General features: G+C 53.6%; 1 protein-coding gene across 1 annotated transcript in view; it reads left to right on the forward strand.

Moving 5' to 3' along the window:
• Positions 1-680: 680 nt before the first annotated feature.
• INTS3 (integrator complex subunit 3) overlaps positions 681-20,252 on the forward strand; it is a 50,130-nt gene continuing 30,558 nt past the window's right edge. The window contains 12 exon segments of the mRNA XM_033082973.1: positions 681-898; positions 1,878-1,961; positions 3,257-3,340; positions 6,820-6,829; positions 6,832-6,929; positions 8,773-8,857; positions 9,216-9,282; positions 13,206-13,350; positions 14,548-14,677; positions 16,547-16,644; positions 18,551-18,742; positions 19,580-19,667. Coding sequence (XP_032938864.1) covers positions 791-898; positions 1,878-1,961; positions 3,257-3,340; positions 6,820-6,829; positions 6,832-6,929; positions 8,773-8,857; positions 9,216-9,282; positions 13,206-13,350; positions 14,548-14,677; positions 16,547-16,644; positions 18,551-18,742; positions 19,580-19,667 — 1,189 coding nt within the window. The 5' untranslated portion in view covers positions 681-790.

Below are 20,252 nucleotides of genomic sequence, written 5' to 3' on the forward strand. Positions count from 1 at the left end.
TTCCCTGGGGTTCCCGGGGGTTCCGGGGGTTCCCGGGGATTCCCTCGGGGTCTCTGGAGGTTCCTGGGGGTCTCAGGGGGTCTCTGGGGTTCCTGGGTTCTCTGGGGTTCCCTGGGGGTCTCAGGGGGTTCCCTGGGGGTTCCCGGGTGTTCCTTGGAGGTCCCGGGGGTTCCCTGGGGGTCTCAGGGGGTCCCGAGGGTTCCCTGGGGGTCTCAGGGGGTCTCTGGGGTTCCCTGGGGTCCTGGGGGTTCCCGGGGATTCCCTGGGGGTCCCGGGGGTTCCCCCGCGCGCGCGGGTGGGCGGAGCCGCCTCTCCTCCTGGGCCACGCCCCCTCCTCCCATTGGCCGAACCCTCTCTGTGCCCCGCCCCTCCAGCCCCGCCCTTAGCTGTCACTCAGAGCCTTCCGCCGTTCCCATTGGTCCTTGCGGGCGGCAGGGGCGGGACCTTCCTCCCGCGCGGCGCTTCCGCTTCCGGCAGAGCGCCTCCGTCGCTGCCCGGTAACTTCCGGCCGCCGCCGCCTCCCCCCGGCGCGGACCCAGCGGGCCCGGCCCGGCCCGGGATCCCCCGCAGCGGCACCGAACCCCGCTCCCCTCAGCGCCACACCCGCCCGGAGCCTCCCCCTCCTCCCCAGACCCATCCCCACCTCCCCCGGGGCCCGCATCACCGAACCCGCCCCGGTTCAGGGCTGAGCGGCGGGCGCGGGGGTGCCCGGAATCGCCGCCGATCCGCCGGGCAGAGCTGGGAGGGGGCGGCCGGGCCCCGGTAAGGGGGGGGCTCCCCCTGCCGGGCCATGGAGCTGCCCAAGGGCAAGGCGGGAGCGGCGGGCTCCGGTACCGGCACCGGCACCGGGAAGCTGCTGCTGAGCTCGCTGCTGGACTCCAAGGACGAGCTGGAGGAGGTGAGCGGGGCCGGCGGCTCCCGGGGCTGCCGCTGCTGCTGTGCCTCAGATCCCGAAAATTACGAAATTCACAAAAATTCCCAAATTTCCACCAATTCCCCCCAAAATTCCCGGGTTCCGCGCGCCCGGGACAGCCGGGATGTTCCAGATGTGGAATATTTTCCATCCAGATGTGGAACGGTTTCCATCCAGATGTGGGACAGCTTTCCCGGCGCTTGGGAATGCTCCCGCTCCTGGCTTTTTTAATATTTTTTTTTCCAGTTTATTTCCTTTTTTCTCCAGTTTATTCCCATTTTTTTTCCGCAGTTTATTCCCTTTTATTCCCCTTTTTTTCTCCACTTAATTCTCGTATTTTCCCCGTTTCATTCCCATTTTTATCTCATTTAATTTCCTGTATTTTCCCCATTCCATTCCCATTTTCCCCATTCCCTCCCTGTATTTTCCTCATTTTTTCCCATTTTCTCCATTCCATTCCCTGTATTTTCCCTGTTTCATCCCATATTTCCCCCGTTTAATTCCCATTTTTCCCCATTTAATTCCCTGTATTTCCCCCATTCCAATCCCATTTTCCCCCCATTTAATTCCCATTTTTCCCATTCCATTCCCATATTTCCCCCATTCCATTCCCTGTATTTCCCCCATTCCATTCCCTGTATTTCCCCCATTTAATTCCCTGTATTTCCCCCATTCCATCCCGGTATTTTCCCCATTTAATTCCCCATTTTTCTCCATTCCGTTCCCTGTATTTCCCCCATTTAATTCCCATTTTCCCCATACCATTCCCATTTTTCCCCATACCATTCCCATATTTCCCCCATTTAATTCCCATTTTTTTCCCCACTTCATTCCCATTTTTCCCCATTCCATTCCCTGTATTCCCCATTTAATTCCCATTTTCCCCATTTCCATTCCCTGTATTTCCCCCATTCCATTCCCTGTATTTTCCCCCATTCCATTCCCGTTTTTCCCCCTTTTCCAGAGGCTGGAGCGCTGTGTGGGGATCGTCACCTCTCTGACCAACGGGCTCTCGGAGCGCGAGGCCAACGACGCCCTCAACGCACACGTGAGCGCTTTCAATTCACTAAAATATAAATAATATAATATTATAAATATAAATGTAATGTAATTATAAATTTAAATAATTTAGTATAAAGATAAATTTAAATTTAAGTGTGAATATGAATGCAAATAATATAAATGTAAATATAAATATCGTATAAATAGAAGTAGAAATTAAATATGAATATAAATTAAAATAAATATAAATGTAAACATAATATAAATATGAATATGAATATAATATAAATATAAATAAAATATAAATATAAATATAAATATAAATATAAATAAATATTCTGGAGCCCCCAGATCCCGGGATGTGGCTCCTACTGGGGCTCTGGAGGGATCGGAACTGGGAACTGGGGATTGGGAACTGGGAATTGGAAATTGGGAACTGGTGATTGGGAATTTGGAACTGGGAACTAGGAATAGGGAACTGGAAATGAATTGGGAACTGGGAACTGGGAATTGAGAACTGGGAATTATGAATAGGGAGCTGGGAAGTGGGAATTTGGAACTGGGAGCTGGGAATTGGGAACTGGGAATTGGGAACTGGGAATTGGTAACTGGGAATTGGTAACTGGGAATTGGGAGCTGGGAACTGGAAATGAGTTGGGAACTGGGAATTGGGAATTGGGAACTGGGAATTGGGAATCGGGAATCCCAGCTCATTGCACACAGAATTCCAGTTCAGCCATTCCCAGTTTGTCCAGTTACAGCGCAGTGAGCCTGGAGTGACTCCTGTGTAATTCCTGTGTAACTCCTGTGTGATTCCTGTGTAATTCCTGTGTAACTCCTGTGTAATTCCTGTGTAATTCCTGTGTAACTCCCCTGTAATTCCCGTGTAATTCCCATGCAGGGAATCCCATGTAACTCCCATGTGATTCCCATGTTAATTCCCATGTAATTCCCATGCGATTCCCATGTTAATTCCCATGTGATTCCCATGCAATTGCCATGTAACTCCCATGTAATTCCCATGCAATTCCTGCCCAGGCAATCCCGTGTGACCCCTCCATCCCATCCCATCCCATCCCATCCCCCCCATCCCATCCCATCCCATCCCATCCCATCCCATCCCATCCCATCCCAGCGGGAATTCACGCGGATTTCCCTCCTTTCCCATCCCATCCCATCCCATCCCATCCCATCCCATCCCAGCGGGAATTCACTCGGATTTCCTCCTTTCCATCCCATCCCATCCCATCCCATCCCATCCCAGCGGGAATTCACGCGGATTTCCCTCCTTTCCCATCCCATCCCATCCCAGCGGGAATTCACGCGGATTTCCCTCCCCAGATCTGCAAGGGCACCCCCCAGCACGAGGAGATCTGCCTGGGGCTCTTCACCCTGGTGCTGACCGACCCCGCCCAGGCGCAGAAGGTGAGGAGATCCTGGAGAGGGGGAAATCTGGGAATGTGGGAATTGTGGGATTGCCTGGGGGCTGAGCCCTGAACAGTCCAGGATACCCAGAATGTTCCAGGAGCTCTGAATATTCCAGATCTGTGAATATTCCAGGATCCTCTGAGCATTCCAGATCTTGAACATTCCAGAATCCCAGAACATTCCAGGATCCCTGAACATTCCACAATCCCTGAACGTTCCAGGATCCCAGAACATTCCAGAATTCCAGAACATTCCCGAATCCCAGAACATTCCAGAATCCCAGAACATTCCAGAATCCCAGAACATTCCAGAACTCCTGAACATTCCCAGATCCGTGAATATTCCACAGTCCCAGAACATTCCAGAATCCCAGAACATTCCCAGATCCCTGAATATCCAGAAACCCCTGAATATTCCAGGATCCCAAAACACTCCAGAATCCTCTGAACTTTCCAGTATCCCTGAGCATTCCAGAATCTCTGAACATTCCACAATCCCAGAACATCCAGATCCCCAGAACATCCCAGGATCCCAGAACATTCCACAGTCCCAGAACATTCCCAGATCCCTGAATATTCCAGAAACCCTGAATATTCCAGAATCACAGAACATTCCAGAATCCCTGAAATTCCAGGATTCCTGAACATTCCAGGATCCCAGAACATTCCAGAATATCCAGAACATTCAGAATTCCAGAACATTCCACATCCCCAGAAATTCCACAATCCCAGAACATTCCAGAATCCCAGAACATTCCAGATCCCTAAACATTCCAGAATCCCAGAACATTCCAGAATCCCTAAACATTCCAGAATCCCAGAACATTCCAGAACCCCAGAACATTCCAGAACCCCTGTGGTGCAGGGAAGCGATTCTTCCCACCCAGGAATTCCTTGGATTGGCCCTGGGAAGCAAATCCCGTTTTTTCCAGGACCTGCCAGGGTTTTTCCCAGTTTCTCCTTGCTCTGGGAGACTGGAATTTTTTTTTCCTCATGGAATTCCACCCTTGGACACTCCTGGAATTTGTCAGGGGGAGGGGACGTGCTCAATCCTCAGGGAAAATGATTCCCAGCATTCCAGCCCATGAATTCCCACATTTGGGGGTCAGAATCCTGAATTTGGGAGCAGATCCAGGAATCACAGCACACTTTTCCAGGGAATCTTCAGGCCTGGCTGCTGCTGGGATTTTTCCTGATTTCCTTTGGATCAAGGAATCCCAGCAGGATCCATTCCCAGGCTCTCCCAGCTTTTCCAGAGATGCTTTTCCAGAGGGTGACCCCTCTGGGAATGTTCTGGAAGCAAATCTGGGAGGATCCCATCCCTCCCATGGAGTTTTCCCTGGAATTTTCCCCTGGAATTTTCCCTGGAGAAGGACAGCAGCTCTGGGGAGCTGCCCTGGCGCTTTCCCAAGGATTTAATTGGGAAAATTGGGACAATTGGATCAGCTAGGCCCTGCTGGAGCCAGGCAGGGATTGTTGATTCCCGCGGATTTGGGAATTCGGGGTGGGCTTAACCCTTCCCTACCTGGGAGGAGCAGAATTCCCAAAATCTGCCCCAAAATCTGCCCTGGGGATCCCTCCAGGATCCCAAAATCTGCCCTGGGAATCCCTCCAGGATCCCAAAATCTGCCCCAAAATCTGCCCTGGGAATCCCTCCAGAATCCCAAATCTGCCCTGGGAATCCTCCAGGATCCCAAAATCTGTCCTGGGATCCCTCCAGGATCCCAAAATCTGCCTGGGATCCTCCAGAATTCCCAAAATCTGTCCTGGTAATCCCTCCAGAATCCCAAAATCTGCCCTGGGATCCCTCCAGGATGCCAAAATCTACCCTGGGAATCCCTCCAGGGTCCCAAAATCTGCCCTGGGGATCCCTCCAGGATCCCAAAATCTGTCCTGGGAATCCCTCCAGGATCCCAAAATCTGCCCTGGGAATCCCTCCAAACTCCCAAAATCTGCCCTGGGAATCTCTCCAGGATCCCAAAATCTGTCCTGGGAATCCTCCAGGATCCCAAAATCTGCCCTGGGAATCTCTCCAGGATCCCAAAATCTGCCCAAATCCCCTCCAGGATCCCAAAATCTTCCCAGATTTCCCCCCTGGATGTCCCCAGCTGGCTCCAGCTGTTCCCAGCCCTGCCCTTCCTCCTCCTCCAGCTGGAATTTTCGGGATGCAGCGATCCCAGCCCCCCTGCCTGCTCTCCATTAATCACCGCGGCGTTAAAAACACCCGGGGCCGGGAGCCCCTGGATTGTGTCAGCCTGGCAAAAACCAGGAATTCAGGCTCTGCCTCCCCCTGGGAATTCTGCCTGCCTCTGTTTTCACCCCCACACACTGAGGTTTTCCTCCTGGATGGTTTTTTTTTCCCTCAAATCCGGATTTTCCTGGATTTCCCTGCATTCCCAGCTCGGATGTTTCCCAAGCTGTCAGATCCATGGATTTTTTTTCCTGCATTCCCACTCAGGATGTGATTCCCAAGCTGTTACCCCCAGATCCATGGATTTTTGTGGATTTCCCTGCATTCCCAGCTCAGGAGTGATTCCCAAGCTGTCAGATCCATGAATTTTCCTGGATTTTCCTGCATTCCCAGCTCAGGATGTGATTCCCAAGCTGTCAGATCCATGGATTTTTTTCCTGCATTCCCAGCTCAGGATGATTCCCAAGCTGTCAGATCCATGGATTTCCCTGCATTCCCAGCTCAGGATGTGATTCCCAAGCTGCTTTTCCCCCAGATCCATGGATTTTCCAGATTTCCCTGCATTCCCAGCTCAGGATGTGATTCCCAAGCTGTCAGATCCATGGATTTCCTGCATTCCCAGCTCAGGATGTGTTTCCCAAGCTGTCAGATCCATGGATGTTCCGCATTCCCACTCAGGATTTGATTCCCAAGCTGTTCAATCCATGGATGTTCCTGCATTCCCAGCTCAGGATGTGTTTCCCAAGCTGTCAGATCCATGGATTTTTTTCCTGGATTCCCAGCTCAGGATGATTCCCAAGCTGTCAGATCCATGGATTTCCCTGCATTCCCACTCAGGGTGATTCCCAAGCTGTCAGATCCATGGATTTTCCTGCATTCCCACCTCAGGATGTGATTCCCTAACTGCTTTTCCCCAGATCCATGGATTTCCTGGATTTTTTGGGATTCCCAGCTCAGGATGTGATTCCCAAGCTGCTTTTCCTGTTTTTCCCCCTCAAATCCATGGATTTTCATGGATTCCCAGCTCAGGAGATGTGATTCCCAGCTGTCAGATCCATGATTTTCCTGCATTCCCAGCTCAGGATGTGTTTCCCAAGCTGTTAAATCCATGGATTTTCCTGGAATCCCAGCTCAGGATGTGATTCCTATGCTGATTTTCCCCCCAGATCCATGGATTTTTGTGGATTTTCCTGCATTCCCAGCTCAGATGATTCCCAAGCTGTCAGATCCATGGATTTTTTCCTGCATTCCCACTCAGGACGTCATTCCCAATCTTTTTCCCGCAGTGCTACCGGGACTGGCGCGGGTGAGCCGGGACGGGATGAACATCGTGCTCAACAAGATCAACCACATGATGGAGAAGTACCTGAAGCTGCAGGACACCTGCAGGACACAGGTCAGCACATTCCCACCGGGAATCGGCTCAATCCCACCGGGAATCGGCTCATTCCCACCGGGAATATCGGCTCATTGCCACCGGGAATCGGCTCATTGCCACCGGGAATCGGCTCTTGCCACCGGGAATCGGCTCAATCCCACCAGGGAATATCCGGCTCAATCCCACCGGGAATCGGCTCATTGCCACCGGGAATCAGCACATTCCCACCGGGAATCGGCTCATCCCGCCGGGAATCGGCTCAATCCCACGGGAATATCCGGTCAATCCCACCGGGAATCGGCTCATTCCCACCGGAACGGCTCAATCCCACCGGGAATCGGCTCATCCCACCGGGAATCGGCCGGGAATCGGCTCATTGCCACCGGGATCTGCTCAATCCCACCGGGAATCGGCTCAATCCCGCCGGGAATCGGCTCATTGCCACCGGGAATCGGCTCAATCCCGCCGGGAATCGGCTCATTGCCACCGGGAATCGGCTCATTCCCACCGGGAATCGGCTCATTGCCACCGGGAATCGGCTCCATCCCACCGGGAATCGGCTCATTGCCAACCGGGAATCGGCTCAATCCCACCGGGAATCGGCTCAATCCCACCGGGAATCGGCTCATTGCCACCGGGAATCGGCTCAATCCCACCGGAATCGGCTCATTCCCACCGGGAATCGGCTCAATCCCACCGGGAATCGGCTCAATCTCCACCGGGAATCGGCTCAATCCCACCGGGAATATCCGGATCCAGCGGGAAGGGAAGGGGATGGGAATGGGGATTGAGGATTGGGGATGGGATTGGATGGGAACAAGATGGAAATGGGAATGGGGATTGGGGATGGGATGGGATGGGGATGGGAAATGGAATGGAATAGAATGGGAGTGGGATGGAATATGGAATGGGGATGGGATGGGATGGGAGTGGGATGGGAATGGATTGGAATGGAATGGGAATGGGAAATGGGGCTGGGAATGGGAATGGGAATTGGAATAGAATGAGAATGGAATTGGAATGGAATCCGGAAGGGAATGGGAAATGGGAGGGGATGGGAAGGAATGAGAATGGGATGGGAATGGAATGGAATGGGAGTGGAAGTGGGGATGGGAATGGGAATCGTAATGGAATGGGAATATGGAATGGGGATGGGGATTGGGGATGGGAATGGAAATGGAAATGGAAATGGAATGGAATAGGATTGGAATAGAAATGGAAGTGGGATGGGATTGGGAATGGGAATTGGAGTGAGGATGGGAATATGGGATGGGGATGGAATGGGAATAGGGATGGGAATAGGGATGGGATTGGGAATGGGGATGGGACTGGGAGTGGGATTGGGAGTGGGGATGGGAATATGGGATGGGGATGAGGATGGAATGGGATTTGGAATTGGAATCGTAATGGAATGGGAATGGAATGGGATTGGGGATGGATTGGGAATGGGATGGGAATGAGAATGGCAATGGGAAATGGAATGGGGATGGAATGGGATGGGAGTGGGGATAGGAGTAGGGATGGGGAATGGGAGTGGGGAATGGGAATGGAATGGGATTTAGAATGGGAACGTATGGAATGGAAATGGGAATGGGATGGGAATGGGAAATAGAATGGGTGGGATGGAATTGGAATGGAATGGAATTGGGATGGGAATGGGATTGGGAATGGGATTGGGAATGGAATGGAATGGGATTGAGAATGGGGAATTGAAATTGAATTGGAATGGGGATGGGGATGGGAATTGGAATGGAATTGGAATGGAATGGGATTGGGGATGGGATTGGGAATGGAATGGCAATGGAATGGGAATGGGACTGGGGCCACAGAGGGCTCTGATCCCGAATTTTCCCGTCTCCAGCTGGTGTGGCTGCTGCGGGAGCTGGTGAAGAGCGGAGTGCTGGGGGCTGACGGGGTCTGCATGACCTTCATGAAACAGATCGCAGGTGGGCCTGGAATCCTTGGATCTGAGCCTGGATCCATGGATCCCTCTGGATCTGAGCTGGGAATCCCATGGATCTGAGCCTGGATCCCTCTGGATCTGAGCTGGGAATCCCCTGGATCTGAGCTGGGAATCCCCTGGATCTGAGCTGGGAATCCTTGGATCTGAGCTGGGAATCACCTGGGTCTGAGCCTGGATCCCTCTGGATCTGAGCTGGGAATCCCCTGCATCTGAGCCTGGATCCCTGTATCCCTCTGGATCTGAGCCTGGATCCCTCCCAGTTCTCCCAGTTCCCCCTGGGGGCTCAGACTGGGATCAGGAGGTTCCCAAATCCCAGATTTCCATCCCTGTGCCTTTCCCAGGTGGCGATGTCACTGCCAAGAACATCTGGCTGGCCGAGAACGTTCTGGAGATCCTGACGGAGCAGAGGTACGGCGGGAATTCCAAACTGGGAATTCCAAACCGGGAATTCCAAACTGGGAATTCTACCCTTCCCTCATTCCCAAACCGGGAATTCTGCCCTTCCCTGATTCCCAAACCGGGAATTCCAGCTCTCTGCTGCGGGTCCTGTGGGAGGAGCAGCCCCAGATCTCCAAATCCCTCCCCAGATCCCAAAATCCCTCCCCCAAATCCCAAAATTCCCAAATCCCAAACTCTCCCAGATCCCAAAAATCCCTCCCCAGATCCCAAAATCCCTCCCAAAATCCCAAAATTCCTCCCAAAATCCCTTCCCCAGATCCCAAAAATCCCTCCCCCCAGATCCAAAATCCCTCCCCAGTTCCCAAACTCCCTCCCAAAATCCCAAAATCTCTGCCAAAATCCCTTCCCCAGATCCCAAAATCCCTCCTCCAAATCCCAAAATCCCTCCAAAAATCCATCCCCCAATCCCAAACTCGCTCCCCCAAATCCCAAAATCCATCCCCAGATCCAAAATCCCTCCCCCAGATCCCAGAATTCCTCCCCCAAGTCCCAAACTCGATCCCCCAGATCCCAAAATCCCTCTCCAGATCCAAACTCACCTCCCAAAATCCCAAATCTCTCCAAAATCCCTTCCCCAGATACCAAAATCCCTCTCCCAGATCCCAAAATCCCTCTCCAGAATCCCAAACTCCCTCCCAGATCCCAAAATTCCTCCCAAAATCCCTCTCCAGATCCCAAACTCCCTCTCCCAGATCCAAAATCCCTTACCCAGATCCCAGAATTCTCCCCCAAGTCCCAAACTCGCTCCCCCAGATCCCAAAATCTCTCCCCCAGATCCCAAACTCCCTCCCAAAATCCCCAAATCCTCTCCCAAAATCCCTTCCCCAGATCCCAAAATCCCTCTCCCAGATCCCAAAATCCATCCCCAAGTCCCAAAATCCCTCCCAAAATCCCAAAATCCCTTCTCCAAATTCCCCCCAGCGTGGCTCTGGCCAGCATCCCGGGAATGTTTCCACCAGGGAATGTTTCCATCAGGAAATCAGCAGGCTGGTTTGGGATGTTTCCATCTGGGAATGTTTCCTGAGGTTCTGGGGGAGGATTTTCCTCCGGGAGCAGCGGCCTGGGGTTGATTGCCCGGAAAGTTTCCGGTGTTTGGGAGGGGCCCTGGCCAGCTGGGAATCTCATCCGGCTGGAATCGTCCTGGAGCCGTGGGGGAGGGCTGGGAGCAGCAGAGAATTCCCTGAAATCCATGGAATTCCTGAGACAGGGCTGGGAGCAGCACAGAATTCCCTAAAATCCATGGAATTCCTGAGACAAGGCTGGGAGCAGCAGAGAATTCCATAAAATCCGTGGAGATTCCTGAGACAAGGCTGGGAGCAGCAGAGAATTCCCTAAAATCCATGGGATTCCTGAGGCAGGGCTGGGAGCAGCAGAGAATTCCCTAAAATCCATGGGATTCCTGAGAAAGGGCTGGGAGCAGCAGAGAATTCCTGAAATCCATGGGATTCCTGAGGCAGGGCTGGGAGCAGCAGAGAATTCCCTGAAATCCATGGGATTCCTGAGAGAGGGCTGGGAGCAACAGAGAATTCCCTAAAATTCACAGAATTCCTGAGACAGGGCTGGGAGCAGCAGAGAATTCCCTGAAATCCATGGGATTCCTGAGACAGGGCTGGGAGCAGCAGGGAATTCCCTGAAATCCATGGAATTCCTGAGACAGGGCTGGGAGCAGCACAGAAATCCCTGAAATCCATGGAATTCCTGAGGCAGGGCTGGGAGCAGCACAGAAATCCCTGAAATCCATGGAATTTTTGGTTGTGGGATTGCTGAGAAAGGGCTGGGAATAGCAGAGAATTCCCTAAAATCCAGGGAGCGGATGCTGGTGTTGATTTGGTGATTTGGGGTTGATTTTTGGGGCTGATTTTGGCTGATTTTGGTGCTGATTTTTTGTACTGATTTGGTGATTTTTGTGCTGATTTTGGAGATTTTTGGGGCTATTTTTGATGATTTTTTGTGTTGATTTTTGGTGATTTTTGGGGCTATTTTTGGTGATTTTTAGGGCTGATTTTGGAGCTGATTTGTGCTGATTTTGGCCACTCTGTGTCACAGGGAGTGGGTGCAGATTTTGGTGATGAATTTGGTGCTGACTTTGGTGATTTTGGGGCTGATTTGGGGCTGATTTTGGGGTTGATTTTGGTGATTTTGGTCACTCTGTATCCCAGGGAGTGGGTGCTGAAGAGCAGCCTGCTGGTGGCCATGGCAGTGTACACCTGCCTGCCCTGTGTCACTGATTTTGGGGTTGATTTTGGGCTGATTTTGGGGCTGATTTTGGGGCTGGTTTTGGTGCTGACTTTGCTGATTTTGGGTGTGCTCTATCCCAGGGAGTGGGTGCTGAAGAGCAGCCTGCTGGTGGCCATGGCAGTGTACACCTGCCTGCTCTGTGTCACTGATTTTGGGGTTGATTTTGGGGCTGATTTTGGGACTGATTTTGGGCTGATTTTGCTGGTTTTGGGTCTGATCTGTATCCCAGGGAGTGGGTGCTGAAGAGCAGCCTGCTGGTGGCCATGGCAGTGTGCACCTGCCTGCTCTGTGTCACTGATTTTGGGGCTGATTTTGGGGCTGATTTTGGGGTTGATTTTGGTGATTTTGGTCACTCTGTGTGCAGGGAATGGGTACTCAAGAGCAGCCTGCTGGTGGCCATGGCAGTGTACACCTGCCTGCTCTGTGTCACTGATTTGGGGCTGATTTTGGTGCTGATTTTGCTGGTTTTGGGTCTGTCCTGTCCCAGAGAGTGGGTGCTGAAGAGCAGCCTGCTGGTGGCCATGGCAGTGTACACCTACCTGCTCTGTGTCACTGATTTTGGGGCTGATTTTGGGGTTGATTTTGGTGATTTTGGGTGTGCTCTATCCCAGGGAGTGGGTGCTGAAGAGCAGCCTGCTGGTGGCCATGGCAGTGTACACCTACCTGCTCTGTGTCACTGATTTTGGGGGCTGATTTTGATGATGATTTTGATGATGATTTTGATGATGATTTTGATGATGGTTTGGGTGATTTTGGGTCTGTCCTGTCCCAGGGAATGGGTGCTCAAGAGCAGCCTGCTGGTGGCCATGGCAGTGTACACCTACCTGCTGTGTCACTGATTTTGTGGCTGGTTTGGGGCTGATTTTGGGGTTGATTTTGGTGATTTTGGGTGTACTCTATCCCAGGGAGTGGGTGCTGAAGAGCAGCCTGCTGGTGGCCATGGCTGTGTACACCTACCTGCCCTGTGTCACTGATTTGGGGCTGATTTTGGGGCTGATTTGGCTGGTTTTGGGGCTGATTTTGGTCACTCTGTGGCAGGGAATGGGTGCTGAAGAGCAGCCTGCTGGTGGCCATGGCAGTGTGCAACCTACCTGCTCTGTGTCACTGATTTTGGGGCTGATTTTGGGGCTGATTTTGGGGCTGATTTTGGTGATTTTGGGTGTGCTCTATCCCAGGGAGTGGGTACTCAAGAGCAGCCTGCTGGTGGCCATGGCAGTGTGCTCCTACCTGCCCTGTGTCACTGATTTTGGGGCTGATTTTGGGGTTTGATTTTGGGGTTGATTTTGCTGGTTTGGGGGGTGATTTTGGTCACTCTGTGGCAGGGAGTGGGTGCTGAAGAGCAGCCTGCTGGTGGCCATGGCAGTGTGCACCTGCCTGCTCTGTGTCACTGATTTTGGGCTGATTTTGGGGTTGATTTTGGGGCTGATTTTGATGATGATTTGGCTGATTTTGGTGCTGATTTTGCTGGTTTTGGGTCTGTGCTGTCCCAGGGAGTGGGTACTCAAGAGCAGCCTGCTGGTGGCCATGGCTGTGTACACCTACCTGCTCTGTGTCACTGATTTGGGGCTGATTTTGATGATGATTTGATGATGATTTTGATGCTGATTTTGGTGATTTTGGTCACTCTGTGGCAGGGAATGGGTACTCAAGAGCAGCCTGCTGGTGGCCATGGCAGTGTACACCTACCTGCGCCTGATCGTCGATCACCACGGCACGGCCGCGCTGCAGGCGCTGCGCCAGAAGGAGGTGGAGTTCTGTGTGTCCCTGCTCAGGGAGAGGGTGAGTTTGGGAATGGGATTGGGAATGGGGTTCTGTGTGTCCCTGCTGAGAGAGAGGGTGAGTGTTTGGGGTTGGATTGGGGAATGGGGTTCTGTGTGTCCCTGCTCAGGGAAAGGGTGAGTGTTTGGGATTGGGAATTGGGATTGGGAATGGGAATGGGATGGGATTGGATTGGGATTGGAGTTCTGTGTGTCCCTGCTCAGGGAGAGGGTGAGTTTGGGGTTGGGAATGGGATTGGGATTGGGATTGGGATGGGATTGGGAATGGGATGGGATTGGAGTTCTGTGTGTCCCTGCTCAGGGAAAGGGTGAGTGTTTGGGGTTGGGATTGGAGTTCTGTGTGTCCCTGCTGAGAGAGAGGGTGAGTGGGATTTGGATTGGGGTTGGGATTGGGAATTGGGATTGGGATGGGAATGGGATGGGATTGGAGTTCTGTGTGTCCCTGCTCAGGGAAAGGGTGAGTTTGGGATTGGGATGGGATTGGGAATGGGATTGGGAATGGGATTGGGGAGTTCTGTGTGTCCCTGCTCAGGGAAAGGGTGAGTGGGATTGGATTGGGATGGGATTGGGATGGGATTGGAGTTCTGTGTGTCCCTGCTGAGAGAGAGGGTGAGTTTGGGATTGGGAATGGGATTGGGATTGGGATTGGGATGGGATTGGGAATGGGATTGGGATGGGATCCTGCACCTTCCTGCTCCAGGAGCAGGGGTGTGGATTGGGAATGGAAATGGGATTGGGAATAGGAATTGGGATGGGATCCTGCATCTCCCTGCTCCAGGAGCAGGGGTGTGGATTGGGAATAGGAATAGGAATGGGAATTGGATGGGATGGGATGGGATCCTGCATCTCCCTGCTCCAGGAGCAGGTGAGTTTGGGAATGGGATTGGGATTGGGCTTTGGGATGGGATGCTGTTCCTTGGGGATCAGTTTGGGATGGGAGCACCAGCAGGCAGCTGCAGGCCCTGCATGGAGCAGGAGAACCCCCCAGAGCTGGGATTCATCCCAAATCCTCCCCCAGCTCCTGCCAGGACCTGCCTGCAGCGCCCAGATTTACGGGGCTGCTTGTTTGCTTTGGGAGGGCCAGCCTCCCAAAATAGCCCCCGTGCTGTGACCCCCCACCCCACCCAGGGCCAGGGAGGGGGGCAGGACTGAGCATTCCCTGCCTGAAAAACCGGGAATTTCCCCTCCCTGCTGCCAGTTCATGGATTGCTTCATGATCGGCCGGGACCTGGTGCGGCTGCTGCAGAACGTGGCGCGGATCCCCGAGTTCGAGCAGCTCTGGAAGGACATCCTGCACAACCCGCAGGTGCTGAGCTCCCAGTTCACAGGTGTGGGGCTGGCAGGGTGCTGTGGCCCCCTGGCACTGCCCTCCTGCCTTTTTCCAGTGGTTTTCCAGGGGTTTTCCAGGGTTTTTCCAGCGGTTTTCCAGCGGTTTTGCAGGGCTTGACCCACCCCGGGAATGGATCCTTAAATGGAGTTCCCCGTTCTGGGCTCCACAATTCCATCATTTCTCCCTCCTGGAATTGTTCCAGGTTGGGTTGGGATAACCTGATCCATCATTTCTCCCTCCTGGAATTGTTCCAGGCTGGGTTGGGACAACCTGATCCATCGTTTCTCCCTCCTGGAATTGTTCCAGGCTGGGTTGGGATAACCTGATCCATCGTTTCTCCCTCCTGGAATTGTTCCAGGCTGGGTTGGGATAACCTGATCCATCGTTTTCTCCCTGCTGGAATTGTTCCAGGCTGGGTTGGAATGATCTGATCCATCGTTTCTCCCTCCTGGAATTGTTCCAGGCTGGGTTAGAACAACCTGATCCATCGTTTCTCCCTGCTGGAATTGTTCCAGGCTGGGTTGGGATGATCTGATCCATCGTTTTCTCCCCTCCTGGAATTGTTCCAGGCTGGGTTGGGATAACCTGATCCATCGTTTCTCCCTCCTGGAATTGTTTCCAGTCTGGGTTGGGATAACCTGATCCATCGTTTCTCCCTCCTGGAATTGTTCCAGGCTGGGTTGGGATAACCTGATCCATCGTTTCTCCCTCCTGGAATTGTTCCAGGCTGGGTTGGAATAACCTGATCCATCGTTTCTCCCTCCTGGAATTGTTCCAGGCTGGGTTGGGATGATCTGATCCATCATTTCTCCCTCCTGGAATTGTTCCAGGCTGGGTTGGGATGATCTGATCCATCGTTTCTCCCTCCTGGAATTGTTCCAGGCTGGGTTGGAATGATCTGATCCATCATTTCTCCCTGCTGGAATTGTTCCAGGCTGGGTTGGAATGATCTGATCCATCGTTTCTCCCTCCTGGAATTGTTCCAGGCTGGGTTGGAATGATCTGATCCATCGTTTCTCCCTCCTGGAATTGTTCCAGGTTGGGTTGGAATGACCTGATCCATCGTTTCTCCCTGCTGGAATTGTTCCAGGTTGGGTTGGAATGACCTGATCCATCGTTTCTCCCTCCTGGAATTGTTCCAGGCTGGGTTGGAATAACCTGATCCAGTGGGAATTCTCCCTGTCTGTAATCTCTGGGTGATTCCAACCCAAACCCAGCCTGGAATTCTGGGATACTCAGAGTTAATTAAGTGATTGAGAGGGTGAGCCCCAAACTCTGGAGCTCCATGAGGAGCAGGAATTGCAGGAATGGGATTTAATTCCTCCCAGCAGCCTCGTCCCGTGGGAAGAGCGAAGGGTGCAGGAGTTTTATTGACATTAAAAATATTCCTGTGAATTGTCCCCTCCACATTGGTGATCCCAGGAATGTCCCAGAGGTTTGGGAGCCCTTTCCCAGCAGGATCCCATCCCTGTCCCTGTCCCCAGTTTGGGATCCCAGCCCTGTCCCTGTCCCTGTCCCTGTCCCCAGGTGTGAGGTTTGGGATCCCAGCCCTGTCCCTTGTCCCTGTCCCTGTCCCCAGGTGTGAGGTTTGGGATCCCATCCCTGTCCCTGTCCCTGTCCCCAGGTGTGAGGTTTGGGATCCCAGCCCTGTCCCTGTCCCTGTCCCTGTCCCCAGGTGTGAGGTTTGGGATCCCAGCCCTGTCCCTGTCCCTGTCCCTGTCCCCAGGTGTGAGGTTTGGGATCCCAGCCCTGTCCCTGTCCCTGTCCCTGTCCCCAGGTGTGAGGTTTGGGATCCCAGCCCTGTCCCTGTCCCTGTCCCTGTCCCCAGGTGTGAGGTTTGGGATCCCAGCTCTGTCCCTGTCCCCAGGTGTGCTGCAGCTCCTGCAGTCCAGAACCTCCCGGAAATTCCTGGCGTGCCGCCTGACCCCCGACATGGAGACCAAGCTGCTCTTCATGACCTCGAGGGTAACTCCTGGTGGGATCCTGCCCAAATTCCTGATGGGATCCTGCCCAGATTCCACATGGGATCCTGCCCAAATTCCTGATGGGATCCCTCCAGATTCCTGATGGATCATGTCCAAATTCCTGGTGGGATCCTGCCCAAATTCCCCATGGAGTCCCTCCCAAATTTCTGATGGTTCCTCCCAAGTTCCACATGGGATCTCTCAAAATTCCTGGTGGGGTCCTGCCCCAAATTCCACATGGGATCCTGCCCAGATTCCACATGGGATCCCTCCCAAATTCCTGATGAGATCCTTCCCAAATTTCCCATGGGTTCCTTCCAAATTCCTGATGGGATCCCTCCAGATTCCACATGGATTCCCTTCAGATTCCCCATGGGATTCTGCCCAAATTCCTGATGGGATCCCTCAAAATTCCTGATGGGATCCCTCCCAAATTCCTGATGAGATCCTTCCCAAATTTCCCATGGGTTCCTTCCCAAATTCCACATGGCATCCTTCCCAAATTCCACATGGCATCCTTCCCAAATTCCTCATGGATTCCTTCCCAAATTCCTGATGGGATCCCTCCAGATTCCTGATGGGATCCTTCCCAAATTCCTCATGGATTCCTTCCCAAATTCCTGATGGGATCCTTCCCAAATTCCTGATGGGATCCTTTCCTAATTCCCCATGGGATCCTTCCCAAATTCCCCATGGAGTCCCTCCAGATTCGTGATGGGATCCTTCCCAAATTCCACATGGAGTCCCTTCAGATTCCTCATGGGATCCCTCCCAAATTCCTCATGGGATCCCTCCCAAATTCCTCATGGGATCCTTCCCAAATTCCTCATGGGATCCCTCCCAAATTCCTCATAGGATCCTTCCCAAATTCCTGATGGGATCCTTCCCAAATTCCTGATGGGATCCTTCCCAAATTCCTGATGGGATCCTTCCCAAATTCCTGATGGGATCCCTCCAAATTCCTCATGGGATCCTTCCCAAATTTCTGATGGGTTTCTTCCCAAATTCCCCATGGAGTCCCTTCAGATTCCTCATGGGATCCCTCCAGATTCCACATGGAATCCTTCCCAAATTCCTGATGGGATCCTTCCCAAATTCCCCATGGATTCCTTCCCAAATTCCCAATGAGTTCCCTCCCAAATTCCCAATGGGATCCCTCCAGATTCCCCAATAGATTATCTCCCAGATTCCTGTCCCTGTCCCTGTCCTGTGTCCCTGTGTCCCTGTGTCCCTGTCCTGTGTCCCTGTGTCCCTGTGTCCCTGTGTCCCTGTCCCCATTCCCAGGCTCTCCCTGTGTCCCCAGGTGCGCTTTGGGCAGCAGAAGCGCTACCAGGACTGGTTCCAGAGGCAGTACCTGTCCCTGTCCCTGTGTCCCTGTGTCCCTGTCCCCATTCCCAGGCTCTCCCTGTGTCCCCAGGTGCGCTTTGGGCAGCAGAAGCGCTACCAGGACTGGTTCCAGAGGCAGTGCCTGTCCCTGTCCTGTGTCCCTGTGTCCCTGTGTCCCTGTGTCCCTGTCCCTGTGTCCCTGTGTCCCTGTCCTGTGTCCCTGTGTCCCTGTCCCTGTCCCCAGGCTCTCCCTGTGTCCCCAGGTGCGCTTTGGGCAGCAGAAGCGCTACCAGGACTGGTTCCAGAGGCAGTACCTGTCCCTGTCCTGTGTCCCTGTCCCTGTGTCCCTGTGTCCCTGTGTCCCTGTCCCCATTCCCAGGCTGCCCCTGTGTCCCCAGGTGCGCTTTGGGCAGCAGAAGCGCTACCAGGACTGGTTCCAGAGGCAGTACCTGTCCCTGTCCTGTGTCCCTGTGTCCCTGTCCCCATTCCCAGGCTGTCCCTGTGTCCCTGTCCCTGTCCCCATGCTCTCCCTGTGTCCCTGTGTCCCTGTCCCTGTCCCCAGGCTCTCCCTGTGTCCCCAGGTGCGCTTTGGGCAGCAGAAGCGCTACCAGGACTGGTTCCAGAGGCAGTACCTGTCCACCCCTGACAGCCAGTCCCTGCGCTGTGACCTGATCCGGTACATCTGCGGGGTGGTGCACCCGTCCAACGAGGTGCTGAGCTCCGACATCCTGCCCCGCTGGGCCATCATCGGCTGGCTGCTCACCACCTGCACGGTCAGAAATGGGGCTGGGGGATTCCAAAATGGGGCTGGGGGATCCAAAATGGGGCTGGGGGAGGTGAAATGGGGCTGGGGGGGCTGAAATGGGGCTGGGGGATCCCAAAATGGGGCTGGGGGAGCTGAAATGGGGCTGGGGGGACTGAAATGGGGCTGGGGGAGCTGAAATGGGGCTGGGGGGACTGAAATGGGGCTGGGGGATCCCAAAATGGGGCTGGGGGAGCCTGAAATGGGGCTGGGGGCCATCATGGGCTGGCTGCTCACCACCTGCACGGTCAGAAATGGGGCTGGGGGGGCTGAAATGGGACTGGGGATTCCAAAATGGGGCTGGGGGAGCTGAAATGGGGCTGGGGGAGCCAAAATGGGGCTGGGGGAGCCAAAATGGGCTGGGGGATCCAAAATGGGGCTGGGGGATTCAATATGGGGCTAGGGGCCATCATCGGCTGGCTGCTCACCACCTGCACGGTGAGGGAGGCAAAATGGGGCTGGGGGAGGTGAAATGGGGCTGGGGGGAACTGGGCTGGATTTGGAAGAAGAATTTGGGTGGTTTTTTTAATATTTTGGAATATTTTGGGTGTTTTTTTGAATAATTTGGGGGGTTTTTTGGAATGTTCTAGGGTATTTTGGAATATTTTGGGTGTTTTTTTGAATATTTTGGGGGCCATTTTTTTAATAATTTGGGGTATTTTGGAATATTTTGGGTGTTTTTTTTAATAACTTGCGGGGATTTATTGGAATATTTTGGGGTCTTTTGGAATATTTTGGGTGTTTTTTTGAATATTTTGGGTGTTTTTTTGGAATATTCTGGAACCATTTGGGGTTTTGCCTCCCGCAGTCGAACGTGGCCGCGTCCAACGCCAAGCTGGCGCTGTTCTACGATTGGCTCTTCTTCAACCCCGAGAAGGACAGCATCATGAACATTGGTGAGTGGGGAGGGGGCTGTGGAGAGGGGTCCCAGCATCATGAACATTGGTGAGTGGGGAGGGGGCTGCACTGGGGAGGGGGCTGTGGGATCCATGGGGTCTGCCCTGGGGAGGGGGCTGCACTGGGGAGGGGTCCCAGCATCATGAACATCGGTGCGTGGGGAGGGGGCTACACTGGGGAGGGGTCCCAGCATCATGAACATTGGTGGGTGGGGAGGGGGCTCTGGGGGCTGCACTGGGGAGGGATCTGCAATGGGGAGGGGTCCCTGCATCATGAACATCGGTGCGTGGGGAGGGGGCTCTGGGGAGGGGGTCTCTGCATCATGAACATCGGTGCGTGGGGAGGGGGCTGTGGAGAGGGGTCCCAGTATCATGAACCTTGGTGTGTGGGGAGGGGTCTGCAATGGGGAGGGGGCTGCACTGGGGAGGGGGCTGTGGGGTCCTGGAGTGTTCCTGGGGGTGGGATCTCAGCATCATGAACATCGGTGGGTGGGGAGGGGTCCCTGGGGAGGGGGCTGTGGGATCTATGGGGTCTGCCCTGGGGAGGGGGCTGCAGTGGGGAGGGGGCTCTGGGGTCCTGGAGTG

The sequence above is a fragment of the Catharus ustulatus genome, chromosome 30, assembly GCF_009819885.2.
Source record: "Catharus ustulatus isolate bCatUst1 chromosome 30, bCatUst1.pri.v2, whole genome shotgun sequence".
Lineage (NCBI taxonomy): Eukaryota > Metazoa > Chordata > Aves > Passeriformes > Turdidae > Catharus > Catharus ustulatus.